The following is a 20,355-nucleotide window of genomic DNA, read 5'->3' as shown; positions in this document are numbered from 1 at the left end:
CTCCCCCACCCTTGCTGCCTCTGAAACAAAGGCAGCAAGAGGGAGAGAGTGACTAGTCAAGTAGTGAATTGACTGACTGATAAGTCTATGCTTATCGGGTAGTCAACTAGTCGCTTATCTCTAGTTTTTATACCCGATGAGGCAGTCAGTCAGTCTCTTTCTGCTGAAACAGTCAGCTCTTTTGCATGCTCTCTTTGCAGTCCCTGAAAATTATGCATAGTACTAACTTGAAGAGGTGGGGTCTACCCCGTAAGCACTTTGCTCGGGCCATGTGACTTTTTGAAATTCTCCAAGACTGGCATGTGATTCAAAGCCTTTCCCAGCAAGATGTCTTACCACTCTGTGTGGTCAGCAGTAAAGATCTCGGAAATAGAGAAGACCCTGCTCTGGTAGGAAGAGAGTCTAAAATCCAGCTACTAATGGCCTGATCTTCTGGCCAGGAAAGACTCCTAAATGATCTACTGAGTCAATTCTATCTTTTATTTCTGTGAAGAGAAAGGATAGTCCAGAAGAGGCGGTATGGGGAGGAGGGCAGCAGAGGAGTCTGCCATGAAGCAGCCTCTGCCCGCAGTGAACCCAGGCCCACCGGAGGCAGAGGCTGTTTTGTAGCAGCAGCTCATGCCCGCAGCAGGTCCAAGCTTGCTGCAGGCAGAGGCTGTTCCACATCCTGCGGCGCAGCCTCCGTCCACAGCAGTGCTGATGCTAGCCGCGGACAGAGGCTGCTTCATGGTAACTCCCCTGGCAGCAGCCTTTGTCCCTGGGGAGCTTGGACCCCCCACAAACAGGGATGACCTGTATCAGAGGCAGCAGCGTGGGGCAGCTAGTCCGTGCGAGGAACTGATTTTTAAACTGGCTCCTCTTATGGACCGTCTCCCGTATGGTACCCTGAGAGAGGCAGTGCGGGATGGCATGAAAGGGGGCTGGATTGAACTGGCTTCAGGCCCTGCCCCTGGGGACTATAGAATAGTCAATTAATCACTAAGAATTCACATGGTTAGTCGACTATTCAGTTAACCAGTAGCTAACATCCATAGTGCCTGTATACCTGGTGCTGTTCCTGACTCTGCCAGTGATTGATTTAACTCTGCATGTCGGCTCTTCCCTCCATGCAGCAGGGATGATGATGCTTCTACTCACTTTAGTAAAATGCTTTTCAGAGGTATGGATGCAGAAATCTGTATTGTTCTTCTTAGGGTGTTTAATTTATCAGTAAAGGTGTGACGTTGGTAACATGACTGCTTTGTAGGCTGAAGTGAATTGCTAGAAGTCTCAAAACTTAAATTCTGTTATAGGTCACTTTGGGACTTCCTGGGTAAAGCATTACTGCACATATCAGAGGGAATCGAAACGAATCACCATGGTACCATTTGACCAGAAATCTGGAGGAAAAGGGGTGAGTGGAAATACAAGTCAGCGTGCATGCATTTATACTGGGGTCACCCTAATGGTGATTTTCTGGGGAAGAGATACTAGGGCAAGTCTTGTTCTTGGCCCAACAAAGTGCATTGTGTTTGTCAACATGGAGCCCCTGAAGCTGCCAAAACCTTGGTACTGATGGATTTCATTGGTGGAGTCTATCCAGTCTCATTCTCTTGTCTCCCACTGACCTCTGCTAGAAACTTTGAGCAGAATGACACTGAAGTGCTGGCCTCTGTGTTTTTTTTACCCTTTGGAGATGGAACCCCTCGTATTCCCTGTGAGAGGATTTTTTGTTGGAAATGCCCCTGCTGCCTTTCAGTCAGAAACCTTCCCCTCCAGGCAGTACCCTAAGGAGTTATTAGCCTCCTCTCTTTGGCACACACCCACAGCACTAGCTGATTAGTCACTGAGAGGGTGGCTTAAAATACTAATCTGCAAAGAGAGCCTCAGGGTGCTGATTTAAAGAGATGTAGATCACATCTCTGCGGGTACTAACAAGCTCTGTAAAACCATCATGGTGGGAAAATAACATTGTTTATTCTGCAAAAGTAATTGAGCAGTAGATTTCCATTCAGTAGGAGTAGCAACTGAGTAAGAACTTGCCTCTTCAAAGAGCTATTGAAGAATAAATCCACATATGCAGACACTAAAGACTTGTCTGCTTAGGGATGCTCGGGAAAGTTAATCCAAATTAAGAGCTTGTCTACATTTCCACTTTACCACGCTATAACTTTCTCCTTAGAGAGGTGGAAAAAACACCTCCACCCCCATCTTCAAGTACAACAAGTTACAGCGCTGTAAGAAGCACCAGTGTAAACAAGCTCCCAGTGCTGTTATCTGCTCATCTTGTGGAAGTGGTTTACCATGGGCAACAAAATGATTAAAGGTCTAGAAAACATGATTTGTGAGGAAACACTGAAAGAACTGGGCTTGTTTAGTTTATAAAAAAGACTGAGAGGGAACATGATAGCAGTTTTCAGGTATCTAAAAGGATGTTACAAGGAGGAGGGAGAAAAATTGTTCTCCTTGGCCTATGAGGATAAGACAAGAAGCAATGGGCTTAAATTTCAACAAGGGAGGTTTAAGTTGGACATTAGGAAAAACTTCCTGGAGTGGTTAAGCACTGGAATAAATTGTCTATGGGGGTTGTGGAATCTCCATCACTGGAGATACTTAAGAGCAGGTTAGACACCAGTCTGGGATGATCTAGACAGTGCTTGGTCCTGCCATGAGGGCAGGGACTGGACTCGATGACCTCTTGAGGTCCCTTCCAGTTCTAGGATTCTATGATTATCTGGGGAGAGCGCTCTCTCTCTGTCTCTGTCTCTGTCTCTGTCTCTGTCTCTGTCTCTGTCTCTGTCTCTGTCTCTCAGAGCTGGCGTCATGACCACATTGCTGCATTAAAGTGCTGCCATGCCTGTGCTTTAAACTTACAAGGGTAGACCAAGCCTAAAGGAGAGAATTCAAAGTAGATTAGTTAAACCCCCACGTGGACACACTCAGAAATAGTGGCCTAAATGTGGTATAGTGTCAGAATACAACAACATAACAATGGCCATACTGGGTCAGACTAATGGTCTGTCTAGCTTGGTATCTTGTTTTCTGACAGTGGCCAATGCCAGATGTATTCATCACTGTGTGCATTTATATTTCTTTAACCCAGCAAAGTGCCTACTTAAGTCCCTTATTTAAGGGTGGCCAGACCACAACATGTCCGCTCCCCTACACATCATATCCCCTGAAATAAGTATGTTGGCTGACTGGCACCCATGGCTCTTTATAAACACTCCATCCTAGGTAGAATGGACTGTCTGTCATGGCTCCCTGGTCTCTAGCGTGACTCTTGGCCAGGCGATACTCACTCCACTTAGGACTTGTCCAACTTGGAAGATTTTTTTCCTGCTTTAACTGAACCAATAGCCTGTTCTAATCAACTCTCCGCTTTGACTGCAAGGCTTCTTCCAGGAGGGTCAGCAGCGTTAGTTTGTGTCCCATCCCTAAGCTCCTTTCCCTGAAGCTAGCCTCCGGGATTTTCCCAGTGCTGTCAGGGAAGTGCTATTCAAAGAATGCCTTTTGGAGAGAAAGGAATTTTCAGCTGATTAATATTTGGCACCATCCATGGCCTGAGGTGGTTTCCCAAGAGGCTGGCAACAGGCTGATGACAGGCAGAGCCTCCACAGCCTACAACAGAGATCACTAGAGGTCACATATCTTGCTTCTGCTGTTATCTGCTTCGGAAAGATTCCTAGAATGCCTGAGAAGGGGGAAGACTTGCAGGGTCTCTAATAAACTACAGGATTGGTTTTAGCAGAGTCACTGTGGGCTGATCTTGACAATCTTACCGGTACAACGGTCAGTTATGGGTGTGGTTTCCCACTGATATAGTAATCATGGCACAAGCCCTAGTGAAATGCAGTTCACAATATTATTCTAGGCCCCTAATCCTTTTCTGGAAAGGGAAATGTCAGGGTTGTGATTGTTCAGAGGTGTGTGAAAAAGGCACGAAAAGCACAGGGATATGTGCAAACTCAACATTTTTTCAGTGTTTTGTTTTGTTTTTTAAATTGAACCATTGGTGTGTGTGTTTTTTTTTTAATTCACTTGAGACATCAAGAGCACCACATCAGACAGAATAATCTAACAAATCAGAGCAAAGAATCCTGTCTAAATTCATGTTGCACTAAATAAACCTGGGCTGTGTTTGTTGTCATCATTACTTATACATGTCATAGGCAGTGTTACTCTAAAAAGGTTCTGTATCATGCCTCTACTGAATTTCCTCTTCTGAACTGGCAAATGTGCGCTTCATCAACATGCATTTTATTCAGCAAGTAGATGTATCGTTTTAATGTATTACTTAGGGATCTATGTCTGTCACAAAGGCCATGGAAATCACAGATTTCATGATGTGCTATGACTAGGAAACTTGGAAATGGCGGAGATGCTCAATGACTTCTTTGTTTCGGTCTTCACCGAGAAGTCTGGAGGTGTGCCTAACGTAGTGAATACAAGCAGAGAGAGGGTAGGTTTAGAAGATAGGATTCACAAAGAACAAGTTAAAAGTCACTTAGGAAAGTTAGATGTCAGCAAGTCACCAGGTCCTGATGAAATGCATCCCAGGATACTCAAGGAGCTGATAGAGGAGGTATCTGAGCCTTTAGCTATGATCTTTGAAAAATCATGGCAGACAGGGGAGATTCCAGAAGACTGGAAAAGGGCAAATATTGTGCCCATCTATAAAAAGGGGAATAAGAACAACCCAGGAAACTACAGACCGGTCAGTTTAACGTCTGTCCCAGGGAAGATAATGGAGCAGGTAATTAAGGAAATCCTATGCAAACACTTGGAAGGTAATAAAGTGATAGGGAATAGCCAGCATGGGTTTGTGAAGAACAAGTCATGCCAAACTAATCTGATAGCTTTCTTTGATAAGATAACGAGCCTTGTGGATAAGGGAGAAGCGGTGGATGTCATATACCTAGACTTTAGTAAGGCATTTGATACGGTCTCGCATGATATTCTTATTGATAAACTAGGCAAATATAACTTAGATAGGGCCACGATAAGGTGGGTGCATAATTGGCTGGATAACCGTAGTCAGAGAGTTGTTGTTAACGGTTCTAAATCCTGCTGGAAAGGGATAACAAGTGGAGTTCCTCAAGGGTCTGTTTTGGGACCAGTACTGTTCAATATCTTCATCAATGATGTAGATATTGGGATAGAGAGTACGCTTATTAAGTTTGCGGATGATACCAAACTGGGTGGGGTTGCGACTTCTTTGGAGGATAGGGACATAATTCAAAATGACCTTAGCAAGTTAGAGAAATGGTCAGAGGTAAACAGGATGAGGTTTAATAAAGAGAAATGCAAAGTGCTCCACTTAGGAAGGAACAATCAGTTCCATACATACAAGATGGGAAGCGACTGTCTAGGAAGGAGCATGGCGGAAAGGGATCTAGGGGTCATAGTGGACCACAAGTTGAATATGAGTCAACAGTGTGATGCTGTTGCCAAAAAAGCAAATATGATTCTAGGTTGTATCAACAGGTGTGTTGTAAGCAAAACTCGTGAAGTCATTCTGCCGCTCTACTCTGCACTAGTTAGGCCTCAGCTGGAGTACTGTGTCCAGTTCTGGGCGCCACATTTCAAGAAAGATGTGGAGAAACTGGAAAGGGTACAGAGAAGAGCGACAAGAATGATTAAAGGTCTAGAGAACATGACCTATGAAGCCAGGCTTCATGAACTGGGCTTGTTTAGTTTGGAAAAAAGAAGATTAAGGGGGGACATGATAGCGGTTTTCAAATATCTAAAAGGGTGTCACAAGGAGGAAGGAGAAAATTTGTTCCTCTTTCTTGGTTTCTGAGGACAGGACAAGGAGTAATGGGCTTAAAGTGCAGCAGGGGAGGTTTAGATTGGACATTAGGAAAAAATTCCTAACTGTCAGGGTGGTCAAATATTGGAATAAATTGCCAAGGGAGGTGGTGGAATCTCCCTCTCTGGAGATATTTAAGAACAGGTTAGATAGACATCTGTCAGGGATGGTGTAGGTGGAGCTTGGTCCTGCCTTGAGGGCGGGGGGCTGGACTCGATGACCTCTTGAGGTCCCTTCCAGTCCTATTATTCTATGATTCTATGATTCTATGACTTCTGTGACTTTTGCAGTGGCCAGCGCAGCTGTCTCAGGAATTGCCTAGGCAGAAGCAGGTATGGCTGGCCCGGGTGCCTGCATGAGTAGCAGTCCCAGACATGGCCCCCGACAGCTGATGCTGCTGGCCTTAGGCTCCTTCCCCAGCAGCAATCCTGGGACAGCCAGATTGTGTCACTTGCCCTTGCCCCTTGTGTCGCTTGCCTCACCTCTTGAGCAGTGTCCTGTCCCTCACCCCTCAATATTTTAAAAACGAGTAGTCCTGTGGCACCCTAGGGTATGTCTACACTACAGTTAATTCGAACTAAGCTAATTCGAATTAGCGCATCTAGACTTAAAACTAGTTCGAATTAGCATTTTGCTAATTCGAACTAGCATGTCCACACTGAGTGGACCCTGAACTGAGGTTAAGGATGGCCGGAAGCAATGCCGGCAGGACATCAGATGAGGACTTAGAGCGTGGAGCTGCTGTCTCAGGCTAGCCAAGGGCTGTGCTTAAAGGGACCCGACCCCCACCCCGGACAGACAGTTCTCAGGGGTGCCCCGCTTGCAAAGCAGTCCTGGCTTGAAGTGCCCTGAGTGCCCACAGTTGGCACATCACAGCACTCGGCCATCAGCCCGGCTGCACTTGCTGTAGGCTGCCATCTGGAGGGGGGGTCAATCAAGGGGCTTCAGGAGAGTTTCCACCCCGAGGAGCCTGCAGAGCCAGCCCAGTCCTCCCCATCGGGGGCTCGTACCCCATTCCTCCCTCACCTCCTTCCACTCACCCCTCCCAAGCCCCCCTTCCTGATGTACAAAATAAAGGACACGTGTTCAAAAATAGAAACTCTCTTTATTGAACAAAACTCGGGGAGACTGGGAAAAGAGGGTGGGAGAGGGGAAGAGAGAGGGTGGGAGAGGGGAGGGCAACTAAAATGATCAGAGGTTTGGAACAGGTCCCATATGAAGAGAGGCTAAAGAGACTGGGACTTTTCAGCTTAGAAAAGAGGAGACTGAGGGGGATATGATAGAGGTCTATAAAAGCATGAGTGGTGTGGAGAGGGTGCATAACGAAAAGTTCTGCATTAGTTCCCATAATAGAAGGACTAAAGGACACCAAATGAAATGAATGGGTAGCAGGCTTCAAACTAACAACAGAAAGTTCTTCTTCACAAAGCAAATAGTCAACCTGTGGAACTCCTTGCTGCAGGAGGCTGCGAAGGCTAGAACTATAACAGAGTTTAAAGAGAAGTGAGATAAAGTCATGGAGGTTGGGTCCATGGAGTGGTATTAGCCAGGGGGTAGGAATGGTGTCCCTGGCCTCTGTTTGTGGAAGGCTGGAGATGGATGGCACGAGACAAATGGCTTGGTCATTGTCTTCGGTCCATCCCCTCCAGGGTGCCTAGCGTTGGCCGCTGTCGGCAGACAGGCTACTGGGCTAGATGGACCTTTGGTCTGACCCAGTATGGCCATTCTAAGCACAGGGCTCAGGGTCGGGGGTCTCAGTGGACCACCTTGATTTTCATGCCAACCTGCTCCTGGGTGGCCAGGCTGGCAGCTCTCCTGCCCTAGACGGCCACTTTCCTGTGCCTAGTGCAGAGGTCGTGGATGAGGTCCACGATGTCTGCACTAGACCAGGCGGGCGCCCGCCTCTTGCAGACCTGGGCAGGCTCCCAGGAGCCACCAGCCTGGTCCCGGGAAGAGGCGGAGGGCTGGGTGGCAGCGGGTGGCCGGCTCGAGCCGTGCCAGGTGCAGGGTCTGCTGGCAGGCTTGCACCTGGCACGGGCACCGTAGCCAGCCCGTGCCCCTTTAAGGTCTCCGGGGCCGGGATGGGGGCAGAAGAGTTTCCCTGGTGGTGCCCAGAGTGGCCACCAGGGAAAGCTGGGGAGGGCTAGCCTCCCACTAGTTCGAATTAAGTGGCTACACAGCCCTTAATTCGAACTACTTAATTCGAACTAGGCGTTAGTCCTCGTAGAATGACGTTTACCTAGTTCGAATTAAGCGCTCCGCTAGTTCGAATTAAGTTCGAACTAGCGGTTTGCATGTGTAGCGCCTATCAAAGTTAATTCGAACTAGCGTCTGTTAGTTCGAATTAACTTTGTAGTGTAGACATATCCCTAGAGACTAACAAAAGCATTTTGTATAATGAGCTTTCAGGGGCAAAACCCACTTCTTCAGGTGATCCTATATACTTTTACTTGTCTCTGAGGTGCCACAGGACTACTCATTTTTATAGGTACTGATGAACACATCTACCTCTCTGAGACTCCCTAATGTTTAGTCAGGGGTATTTATAAGTCATGGGCCATGAATTTTTGTTTATTCCCCATGTCCTGTCTATAGAACTGGAATGGCCCTGCTCAATCAGTACACACACTGACCACTCAAACTAAACCAGCGGTTCTCAAAACTATGGGTTGGGACCCCATATTGGGTTGGAACACCAAGGCTGACTTAGATTTGCTGGAGCCCAGGGCTGCAGCTGGAGCCCCACCATGCAGTGCAGAAGCTGAAGCCAGGGGGTTTTAGCCCTGGGCAACAGGGCTCAGGTTACAGGCTCTCTGCTGGGGACGGAAGCCTGAGGGCTCGGGCCCCCTGCTTGTAGTGAAGGGAGTCGGGCTTTGGCTGCATCTCCCCTCCACCCTCAGTGGCTTGGGCAGGCTCAAACCCTTCAGGCTTATGTAGGCTTTGTTGTCAGAAGGGGGCTCGCAGTGAAATTTGAGAACCCCTGAGCTAAAGTAAACACTATATGGAACACTGGTTCCATCTAGCAGGGCGTGGCGGTATACACACCTGGACATGGTATACATACATGGACATCTCCCTCCACCCCCGATCACTACACTTTGTACAGCACCTAATAAAAGGGGTGAAGGGTGACCACCAACCTGACAGTACAAAGTACAGCAAGGGAAGAGTGACTTTGCTCAGTGGGTCAAGCTCTCCTGTTTTACAAGAGCTGTGGGGCATGTGATGGTTATATGGGACAAATAAGACCCTTCTTTTTATAGTTACAAAAGTGTTTTCTGAAGGGCACCCACATGGAAAACTGAAACTATATCTACTCGCCAAGCATGGAGAGACAAATCAAGCTGGCAAAGATTTAAATGCTGGAATTCCAGGGCGTGTGGATATTTCAAAACTTATGCTTAGACCCACAAGCAATTCCCTCTGGGGGTTAATACATCTTAAGCATAATTCTGGTAGGCTGGGTATGTGTAATGGACACAATTCTGTTCTGTAGCTAATATAGCAATCTTGTATCCTTATAGGGCGAAGATGAAGCAGTCACTCTCAAATCCTGCACACGACGGAAAACTGACTCGATAGAGAAGAGGTTTTGCTTCGACGTGGAAGCAGTGGATCGGTGAGTGGGGCAGATGTCTTTCTCATGCCAGTGGAAGGGGGCACAGCCTTGGCTTACATAGGCTTTGATTTACATAGTGATGCCCAGCCAAGGAGTCAGAATCATTGAATCGTAAAGCTGGAAGAGATCTCAGGAGGTTATCAAGTCCAGTCCCCTGCCCAAAGCAGGACCAACCCCAACTAAATCAACCTAGCCAGGGCTTTGTGAAGCTGAGATTTAAAAACCTCTTGGGTTGGAGATTCCACCACCTCCCTAGGGAACCCATTCCAGTGCTTCACCACCCTCCTAGTGAAATAGTTTTTCCTAATATCCAACCTAGACCTCCCCCACTTGTGCACATCCCTTTGTGCAAATGGCTGTACCAGCAGCAATATGTGCATTGCACGCAGATCTACTGGGCCTTGTGGGAAAATTCTGGTGCCATTTTAGCAGTATGTTTCTTGTCTCTCTTAATCACATACTCGGTGAATGGCAACGGTTAGCCCCTGCAGCTGTCTCCTTTTTCCAGTGGGGGAAGGGGCTTGTTGCAAGATGAAGCACTAATTCCCTGTATGGTGCAGAATTTAATCAAATCTCTCCATTTTGCAGAGTCTGTTCCAGTGAGGTAAGTATCATTAACAAAGGAAAAGATGTCTCAGAGGGGTGTCCATGTTAGTCTGTAACTTAAAAAACAAGTAATCCAGTGGCACCTTAGAGACTAACAAACTATGTATATTTTTGTTAATCTCTCTGGGTATGTGTACACTTGCACCCTAGTTCGGACTAGGGATAGAAATGCAGGCATTAGAAATTGCTAATGAAGCGGGGATTTAAATATCCCGTGCTTCATTAGCAAGATCTCGCTGGCGCACTAGTTCGAATCACAGCTGATTCGAACCAGGAAGTGTGCTCCGGGACGCGATAGTTCGAGCCATGGGGTTTGGTTTGAACTAACGTTACTCCTCATTTTTTGCATCATTTTTTGAGGAGTAACATTAGTTCGAACCAACGCGTCCCAGCACGCACTTCCTGGTTCGAATCAGCTGTGATTCGAACTAGCGTGCCGGCGAGATCTTGCTAATGAAGCACAGGATATTTAAATCTCCGTTTTTATTAGCAATTTTGAATGCCTGCATTTGCAACCCTAGTCCGAACTAAGGAGCAAGTATAGACATACCCTATGAATCCACGGGACTACCTGTTGCTTTTAAAGGAAAAGAAATTCAGCCTGGGTTTTAGAAAGTCCTTGTATGTGGCATAGACACTGCACATCCTTCTAGTGTCTTTGTGTTTTGTATATAACATGATTTCAGCTTTTGTGCTGGAGAATGGCTGGTGCAGGTTCACTGCGGATGGCTGCTTGTAGAAATCCCACACTGACACCCAGTGCATGACTCTTTAAAATTGCATCTTCTGATAGGATTTATCGGTTGGAAGCTGAACCCTCCTAAGTAAAGCATGAAAATGTCTGTCTCATCATTATTCTCTGGTAGGGAACAAAAAAACACAATGAGAAATGATTGATTGTATCATCCCCTCTGTCCAGGAGCCTAGACAGAAACCAGGATCCTATAAAAGAACTGAAACTGAGTCCTCACCCTGGCATCCCCATGTCCTTGTGCTGGGATGTCCTGCTAACACGTGCACCTTGCAGTGGTATCCCACTTGCCCCTTTGTCGCTAACGTCTGTGCCCTCCAGACAGAACTGTCCTTACACATCATTTGCTCTACAGAGCCTGAACACCTGCATCACTTCCCCCATAGGAGTGTGTGTGCACCATTGGGGAATAGGCTGCTCCATGTGGGGGCTGCTCTTCAGGACTCTGGGGGCCAGGGCCAGGGAAGCGGAGGGTAGGAGAGGGGCAGGGAGGCTGGGGGAGGATCAGGTGGAAGGTGGAGATGCCAGTCTGCAAGTGGCGCGATTGGAGCTGTGGGCCCGAGGCACAGAAGGGGACAGCCTCGCAGCTGGCCACAGACAAACAGCAGCTTCCCCTTCTGCTGGAAAGCTGGACAGCTGGCAAGCAGCGACTTGGGGCTGCCACTCCCACATATGCAACACCTAGCTGCCTAGGGCACCAAGAAATTTGAGGCAATGATGCCCCACACAGCTGCATGTTCTGTGTATGCATAGGGACGGCCCTGATTCCAGAATTCCATTCCTCCTTTGTCACTGACTCACTGTATGGCCCTGGGCAAGTTACTTTATGTAATTACTTTACCTGTTTGTGCATTGGGGATAATAGAAACTCTGTCCTCTTCCTCCCAGACTTTCCCCGAGGCTTGTTTAGGCACTCTACAAAGTGTTTTAAGCTTCTTGGTTCGAAAGTGCTATGTGAGCAAAACATTTTAATTACTAATTTATTTTGTTATGACGTGACAGCTTGTGTGTATCTTGCATGAGGGAGGAAAGAGGAAAGGGGGAATGGACAAGGAAACATGGCAGTAGATGGGGCACTGCCTTGGGACTAGAGGGAGCTGGCTGGGTTCAAATCCTGGTTCAGCCAGCACCAGGCTTTCCTATGAAACCATGACTAATACACTTAATCTCTTTATGCTGCTTCTGCCACCAGCAGAATGGGGTAATGCATCTTTATCTCACTAGGCTATGTTTACACAGCAGCGTTATTTCAGAATAACATCAATTATTTTGAAATAACATAGTCTGTGTCTATACTGTAAGCAGTTATTTCGACATAATGTCGAAATAATGTCAAGCTGGAGGATTTCTTACTCCATCTCCTGTAATCCTCATTTTACCAGGCGTAAGGGAAGTTGGAGGCAGAGTGCTCTCACTCAGACTTCCTGCTGTATAGACAGTGCCAAAAGCCAAAATAAGGTATTTCAACTTAAGCTATGCAATTGACGTAGCTCAAGTTGCGTAGCTTATTTTGGCTTTAGCCCTGCTGTGTAGCTGTGCCCTTAATGATTGTTGTTCAGATATTGGTGATAACAGCCATAGAAGCATTTAGAGACAGAGGAAAGTTCATATTCTATTTAAGTATTTATAACTCATCGTTGCTGTGAAATCTGAGTGCTTCTAAAATTTCTATGGGTATTAAAATATTAAGAGAAAGGTACTGGTGTAGCCACAGCGAAAGTGATTGGCTAAAATCACTAAGCTGCATCTCATGTCTAACATTTTGGTACCGTCTCTAGGTGGCAGTCTTGGTGTTTTTCCCAATGTTATGTTATAGTCAGTGTGAAAATAGTAGTGCTGTAACCATTGCATTTTGGGAAACTGGTCTAATTTGCAATTTATTGTGGGAATGTGCCTGTGTTGCAATGATGCATGGTATTTTGCAAAATAATCACCATTACATTTCTGTCAATTTTCTGTTCCTTCCTTTTCCAGCAATAAAGTTTAATCAGTACTTTAAAAATGAATGTGTGTGTATGATTTGTGATAGAAATCTTCCAAATGAGTATTGTTTACCTTTTTCCTGTTCTTTGGCAGGGAGTAAGAGTCCAAAGTTCCCAAAGAAGGCATGGTGCATATTTGGGGGAGCAAAATTAAGTGTCAAATGTTTCTAATATGGCACATGCTAATACTTTTAATTTTTGTTTGTGGGAAAGCAAACAAGGCATAGTTTAACATTGTGAACAAAATGTATCTTGTATATTCATAATGAAGTGAGCCCCTTAAATGGTGTAATTCTGTTTGGCTGATCAGATACATTGTGCCAGGTGATGTACAACTTGGTGTTGGCTAATGCTTATTTGTAGTTTTTGCCTTAAATCAGGTTTATAAAGCAGGGATAGCGCAGATGTCTTTAAAAAGGAGCATTAGGAGAAGGGGCATTGCTGGTGCCTGGCTTGATAATTGCCTAGGTATTCGGGGTTTGCCCCCTTGATTGATTGAATGCTACATTTGTCCAGATTCTCCCCATGCCATGTGCAATTTGTTGTTGAAGAGTCTGCCACCATTCTGCTAGAAGGCCCATGTATTGCTGACTTGGAAACAACGGGTATCTCAGCACTCCTGAAGCATCTCTTATAGCCAAGGTGGGGAATCTTTTTTGGGTCGGGGGCCACTGACCCATAGAAAAATCAGTCAGTTGCATATAAGTGAGAAGCAAAAACAAAACAAACAAAAAACCCCCAAACGCTCATCTGACGTGGCCCCCGAACGGGAAGGAGAAAGACATTCCCTTCTCACACCAGAGCCTAGGGGAGCTCTGGTTGGTAGACTTTGTGTCTCTAGCCCCACAGGAGGATGAGGGGCGCTGGAGTGCCTGCATGGACATCCCAATGCTGGGAGGGAGCCCCAAGCCTCAGGGGCTGGATCCAGGCAAGATGGAGGCCCCGGGCCTTAGATTCCCCCCCTGTCTTATAGCCATATGCTTTCTCAAAGGCTGTTGCTTTCTGTGCTGTATAATTGCTGAAACAGCATCAAATAGGCTGTATTTCTACTGACGGGGCTAGTGAGTTTCAGTGATTCTCCCCATGCCACAGGCAATACAGTTTGTACTTGTTCCCTTGTTGGTATCGCGTTGCTAGTGACCTTTGAAAGAAAGAAATTACTGGGGCTGTTGCATTCTCTCCAGTGCAGAGTGAAAGTAACCTGCTCTCTTCCTTGCTCTTGGTGGCTTAGGGCGATGTACAGCACACCTTGCCCTGCTGCACAGGAAGAACAAACATATTCACTGTATTTAGGAACTGCCCTTCAGACTCCTCTGGTGTGTTGCATTCATGGGACAATTTTTCTAGCAGGGCAGTAGGTGAGGCCTCTGCTTATGGTGTCAGTAGAATTGACCCTTCAAGAGTTCAGTCGTTAAATCCCTCCTCATTTGTAGCTTTTTCTCCCTCTCCCCCATCCTTCGTTTTGGTGACTTGCCCTGCCTCTGGACTCTGCTGATTAGAGAGGTGATGTTTGACCTGAGGAGGACTCCTGAAACTGACATAGCAGTATGAGGTATGTTGTGCCAACACAAGGTCACTTTGTCACTGCTTAAATCAGAATGGCAGACACCTTGACCACACATTCAACTCTTTGCTCAGCCTTGTAGATTGTATTGCTATGCTGTTTTATGTCTCTTATAAAGCTCCTTATATTGTCTTGGCATGACAAGAGGCTACATGAGTCAGAGCTCTTATCTTTTTTCCTCTTGCTCTCGTTCTTTATTCTTCTGGAAGAAGAAAAGCAACTCCCACTCTGCCCCCCCTCCCAGACCTTTCGGATTAAACTTTTGACTTTTTTTGGTCTTAACATTGATATGGTGCCTCATATCTTCCCTGGATATTTAATCTTTTAAACCTTGCTTGTTATCAACACAATCTGAGATCGTCTTAAGAATTTACATGGACTTCAAGTTTTGTTGTGGCAAACAGAGAGATTAAATGTATATTGCTGTACTGGGATACCTTCCTGTGCAGGGAAGCGCTCACCATTGAAGCAGCCTAGTGATTGGGCAGGGTTATAGCAGATTATCGTCCAAGCTTCCCCGTTTCTTACTGTTTCACTGCTCTGAGGTGGTCTGTCCTTCCAGTGACTCTCCCCTCCAGTCTGGCCTCTATTCAAGTCTTTATATGTATCCTGTAAGGGATGGAGTCCAGAGGGCCCCCAAGGCTCTCCAGTTTGGTTAAGAACTCATGTCCCAGACCTTTTTACTTTGAGGGTCTTTCCCCCAGCTAGATTCCCCATGTCATGGCTGAGCCTCTGTAGTTGTCCCTCTTTAGGGACTGATAGGCTGTGTCTAGACTACTTCTCTCTTTTGACAGAGGGATGTAAATTAGATATTTTGAAATTGCAAATGAAGCGGGGATTTAAATATTCTGAGCTTCATTTGCATAATCGTGTCATAGCGCTCTTTCGAAAAACTGCCATTTCAAAAGTAAAACCGCGGTCTAGACGTGGTTCTGCTGAGCATGGCAGACTTTTTAGAAAGATCCTGGACTCCTCTAAACCGCCGTTTTACTTTTGAAATGGCACTTGTTCGAAAGAGTGCCATTATGCGATTATGCAAATGAAGCACGGGATATTTAAATCCCCTCTTCATTTGCAATTTTGAAGTGTCTAATTTACATCCCTCTGTTGAAAAAGGGATATAGTCAAGACACAGCCATAGAGAACCCCAAGTCCACTCTCTCTACTGGACTCCAGTCCAGAGTCCAGTGGTAAGCAGCTAAGTCCTGGACCCTGGGGTGTCATGCAGCTGCCCCCAGATCACTTCCCACCATGTGACGGTAAGAACTAAAACCCAAAGATAGTCGCTGTTCTTCAGCTTTTGCTTATCGGTTAATCGACTACACTATTACATCCCTAGGAGAGACTGTCTTCAGACTTGTCTGTAAAATACCCAGCATGCTGCTGGCACCATACAAATAACAAGAAAAACAGTAATGTGGTGACATCTTTTAAAATGCACCACAATCAGGAAGGCATCTCTGTATACTAAAGCACCCCAATGTGTATTTCAGCAAATGAATTGCGTGTAGGGAAAACGCAAAAGCATTTGAAATATAAATAGAATTGTTATTGTTTCACAGTCCCCTGCCCCATATTCTTAAAATGTATGACTTTGAAGTAAATACCCAGAGTTTATCTGCTTAAAGGCAGAGAAAACACATTTTATCAATTCTGATCCCATGCATAAGCGAGCGTGTGGCATAAAAAGCCTGTATTGTCCTTATAAGACCTTATTAGGAGTTCCTGAATAGCTATAACGCTAGCTGTGATGGGTTTGAGCACGGTGGTCCTCTTGAGACTATCACCTGGTGTGCTGGTGATGCCACTGAGATTTCCAGAGCTTCTGGCACCCCCCCCCCCCCATTCTGTCCTGTTGGACCAGAAGCTCTTGTCTCCTTCACCCAAGGCATAGAGTTGAGGTAACAACAGAGTAGTACAGATGCTGAACCAGAGTAGCTCTGAGTGGGCTCAGGTATAAAGCTGTTGACAGCATCAAAAAACACAGCCCCAAAGAGGATCAAACCCCCAAATAAATCCATTTTACTCCTATATAAAAGTTTTTCACACAGAGGAAGCTTGTAAGATCAGCTGCCTTTATCAATGAAAGGGAGAGATGTACTGTACATGGGTTGCTTCCCAATGCCCCCAGGTAACGATTGTTTACACCGGGCTTGATGATAAACAAAAGTGTATTAAATCTTGCTTTTTAGCCTTAAGTCAGGTAGACTCAACTTTGAAAGTCCTGGGGGCTACAGTGATACTTACAGCACATACCAAGGGCCGCAACTTAAGTGTGGTTGAATATATATGCAAATATATGCAAACTGCTTATTTCACACTAGCAGCATGAATACAAAGATTAAGGCAAGACTACACAACACGCAGGCCCCATTTAAGTCAGTTCTGCTGATATTAATAAAATGCAATATTTACCTGATTTCCACCCATATGACAGCAATGACAGTCTAGGAATTTAACTACTAAACTCATATCAACAGAAGAACATTATACTGACTTGCCATTGTGGAGTGTGTTCCCATTGGAGGCCATGTTCAAAGGATCTCATCCGTGGGCCATGTGTTGAGCCCTGTGTAAACCCAAATTGCACTATGGGCTGCAAACTGCACCGTAGGCCACATGTTGAGTAGTTCTGATTTAAGTGATTGCAAGTGAAAACAGTCAGATCAAAGTCAGTTACTAAGCCAAAATAAACAAAACATAAATATACAAATGTATTAGAAGCAAGAGGAAGACCAAGGACAGGGCAGGCCCAATGCTCAGCGAAGAGGGAGAAATAATAACAGGAAACTTGGAAATGGCAAGACTTCTTTGTTTTGGTTTTCACCGAGATTGATGGTAACAGGATGCCTAACATAGTGAGTGCTAGTGGAAATGGGGTAGATTTAGAAGTTAAAATAAAAAAGAATAAATTAAAAATTATTTGCAAAAGTTAGATGTCTACAAGTCACCAGGCCCTGATGAAATGCATCTTAAAATACTCAAGGATCTGATAGAGGATGCATCTGAGCCTTTAGCTATCATCTTTAAAAAGTCATGGAAGTTGGCAGAGATTCCAGAAGACTGGAAAAGAGCAAATATAATGTCCATCTATTTGGAAAAAAAAAAAAAAACCAACCCAGGAAACTACAAACCAGTCAGTTTAACTTCTGTACTAGGAAAGATAATTGAGCAAATAATTAAGGAATTCATTTATGCAAATATCTGGAAGATAAATAAGGTGCTAGGTAATATCCAGCATGGATTTGTAAAGAATAAATCATGTCAAACCAATCTGATAGCTTTCTTTGATAGGATAACAAGCCTTTTAGATAAGGGAGAAGCTGTGGACGTGGTATGCGTAGACTTTACTAAAGCATTCTTGGGAGTCTGGACACAGGCTCCTCATGAATGAACATTTTCACTTTCATATTTTTTCAAAAAAAAAAGCTTCCCTGGGTGAGAGACGTATTTTGTTTGTCGTATTTTGTTTCTCTCTCACTCACACATCTAGTTGAGAATACAGCCCTATGAGCTCTCTCAGGAGTGGTTTGCCCTTCACTTAAGCTCTTATTTAGAAAAAGTATATGATAAGATCTCTGCCCATCAAGGGAGAGGTTGGTACCAACCTGCCACAGTTCATAAATGTGTTTCTAGCAAAAGGTTCATTGTCAATACTTAGTAAATTATATCTGTTTTAGAGATTTGTGCACGCGTCTGCAAGTCCGTTTGTTCAAGAATTCCTCCTAAACAGTAAGAGTTAGGCCCCCCAAATTTCGTATGCAGCTTCTTCTCCTAACTCAAAGCAAGGTCAGGTTTTGGTTGTGCCAGGAAAATGGGATGTGCCTGGAAAGGGAGGGGCTTGTAGGAGGAATGCAATACTGCAGCGTCAACTGTGGGCAGCCACATTAGGGAGGGAGTGGCCAACTAGGTACAGGGCCTGCCATGTTGCCGGCCACTGGCCCAGTTAAGTGGCCTTCCTTGCCCCAAACCCCTCCCCCAGCCCCAATGCTAGACTGGGAGGGAAAGCCCTGCTGACCCCACCACTGCTTTCTCCCCCCCCCTACCAGAGAACCACCAGGGCTGAGCAGTGCAGGCCCCCCAACCTCGCAGGAGCCACAGCCCTGTCACCCCCAGCACCTGCACAGTCCCCCTTTCCTCCCCAGACTGGATATGGAAAGCACGGTTGGGGCTGGCCTGTTCAGCCCTCTCCCTGCCCCTGGGTCAGCCAGGGAGCACCACTGGGGTGGGCCTGCATAGGCGCCCCCCCTACTTTCCCCAGGCCAACTTGGGCAAGCTGAATAAGTCTTCTAGTATTGTTAATAATTATCCACCCATTAGATAATTCCTCTATTTCCATTAAATCCTCTTGTCTACCAGACACACAGTTTTGATAGCATGGGTGTAGGGTTTCCAGTGTGTTTCTTTTCCAAATGGAGTGAAGCTTAAGTGGTTTTCTCTCCATTTGAAAATAGGTAAAGTTCCAAAGCACTAAGCCTGTGAGTAGTGACTGAGTCACCAAGGGGATTAACAAAGATAACATACATTCTGCCTGGATTACTTGGACCTAAACTTGTTGTAAGCCTGAACAGCCTGTGTCCACTACTGGGTAGATCTGCTTTGTGTCTGTTAAGAGTCCCTGGTGAATTGTCTATTGGCAATGTCCGGGTTGGGGGAATGGATTGCACAATTTGTGCTTGGTTCTGTGCTCCTTGTTTATAAGTGCCAGAAAAGCTGCAAGAAAAAGGATCAGAAATATGGAATTTCTAATGTTTTATTGGCAAGCAGCGGTCCTGCTATTATCAGGGGCCAAACAGACTTCATAACAATCATGCAACTTTTATTCACCTTTTGAGCCATTTTTAAGCAGGTCATGTTGGAAACTTATGTGTTCAGAGCCCTCATCTGTACTGGAGGTTTAATACCAAGAGGACGGTATATGGTGGGTTGAATGCTCTTTGCCAGCAGCCAGAGTAATGCTTGTGAAGTCAGTGTGCTCCTTACTTTCTTCACCACAAACTGTGTTTTGCTGCTGAGAACAGTGGTCCTTCAAAATGAGTTTTTCCTTCTCATCTGGGGCTGGAGCACTTGCCCTGCATACAGATACGGAAGTCAGATTTTGATGAGTGATGATGCCCAAATATTCCTGCAAGGGGTGTTGCGGCTCACTTTTCTGGATTCATTCCAGCTCCTCACCCAGCCTCTGGCAGTTGCACAGTTGTGTTTTTCCTGTTGTCAGGGAAGCAATACATTTCAGTCACGCAAAATGAGCTATAGTAGTAATGGGACTGAAAATAACCTGTAGGTGCATAGGGTGGTGCTTCCCCCCCAATCTCAAACAACATCTGATTCGGAATGAGGCCTGTTTCCCATAACCTGGCTTAGTGAAAGCAGCACAGTTGTTAGACTCTCTGTTTACTTGTTTTGAATCCCAATGAGGTAGCATGTGACTTGGCTTCCCTGATGTTCTTTTGGAAACCGCAATGCACTATACTGGGATATTGGTACAGAACAGAAAAGTTGTCAGTGACTGGCGCCATTTCAGATTTGTTTGCAGTTGCTGCTTCCGAAAGGATACATTTTGGGATTTTTAGGATCAAATTAAAAACCAAATCATTAGATTATATCCTGTTTAAATAAACCTTCGTGCCCCACTTCCACAAATCTCTCTGCCACTCCCTGGTCTTGGCAGCACACATCATATGTTGCTTGCCCTAATGCAGAATTAATCCATGTTCTTGGGCATGCTATATGCTGTCAAACATAGTGGGGAGCCTTATGCTAGTTGTGCATTGTATTAACAAATCGTGTTTCAACACTGCAAAGGGAGCCAGTAGTTTAAAAAAAAACAAACAGCAACAACAACTGGTGGAAGTCTTTTGCAGTAGTCTTTTTTTTTTTTTTATAAAGGCAGTGTGGTCCAGTGGATAGAGCACTGTGCTGGATATCTGTTCCCAGCCTGCCCTCTGTTGCATGTGTGGTGATCTGGCTAAGCTAGGTTACGCTGACTGTGAGGAAAGGCAGAGGCAAACAAGACGAAAGGTATAATTATAACTGTTAGAA

General features: G+C 45.5%; 1 protein-coding gene across 5 annotated transcripts in view; it reads left to right on the top strand.

The window, feature by feature from the left end:
• Positions 1-20,355, top strand: part of ARHGAP26 (Rho GTPase activating protein 26) — a 354,648-nt gene that overhangs the window by 115,835 nt on the left and 218,458 nt on the right. For all 5 annotated transcript variants that reach the window (XR_012896344.1, XR_012896345.1, XM_006128543.4 and 2 more), the window contains exons 9-10: positions 1,293-1,393; positions 9,316-9,410. Coding sequence is in view for 3 of the 5 variants with exons in the window: in XM_006128543.4 (XP_006128605.1) it covers positions 1,293-1,393; positions 9,316-9,410 (196 nt within the window). In the remaining 2 variants the exon portion in view is untranslated. The remainder of the gene's footprint in view (positions 1-1,292; positions 1,394-9,315; positions 9,411-20,355) is intronic.

The sequence above is a fragment of the Pelodiscus sinensis genome, chromosome 17 (genome assembly GCF_049634645.1).
Source record: "Pelodiscus sinensis isolate JC-2024 chromosome 17, ASM4963464v1, whole genome shotgun sequence".
NCBI classification, from domain to species: Eukaryota; Metazoa; Chordata; order Testudines; family Trionychidae; genus Pelodiscus; species Pelodiscus sinensis.
Note: the sequence above shows the minus strand (reverse complement) of the source record. Positions and strands in the feature narration are given on the sequence as shown.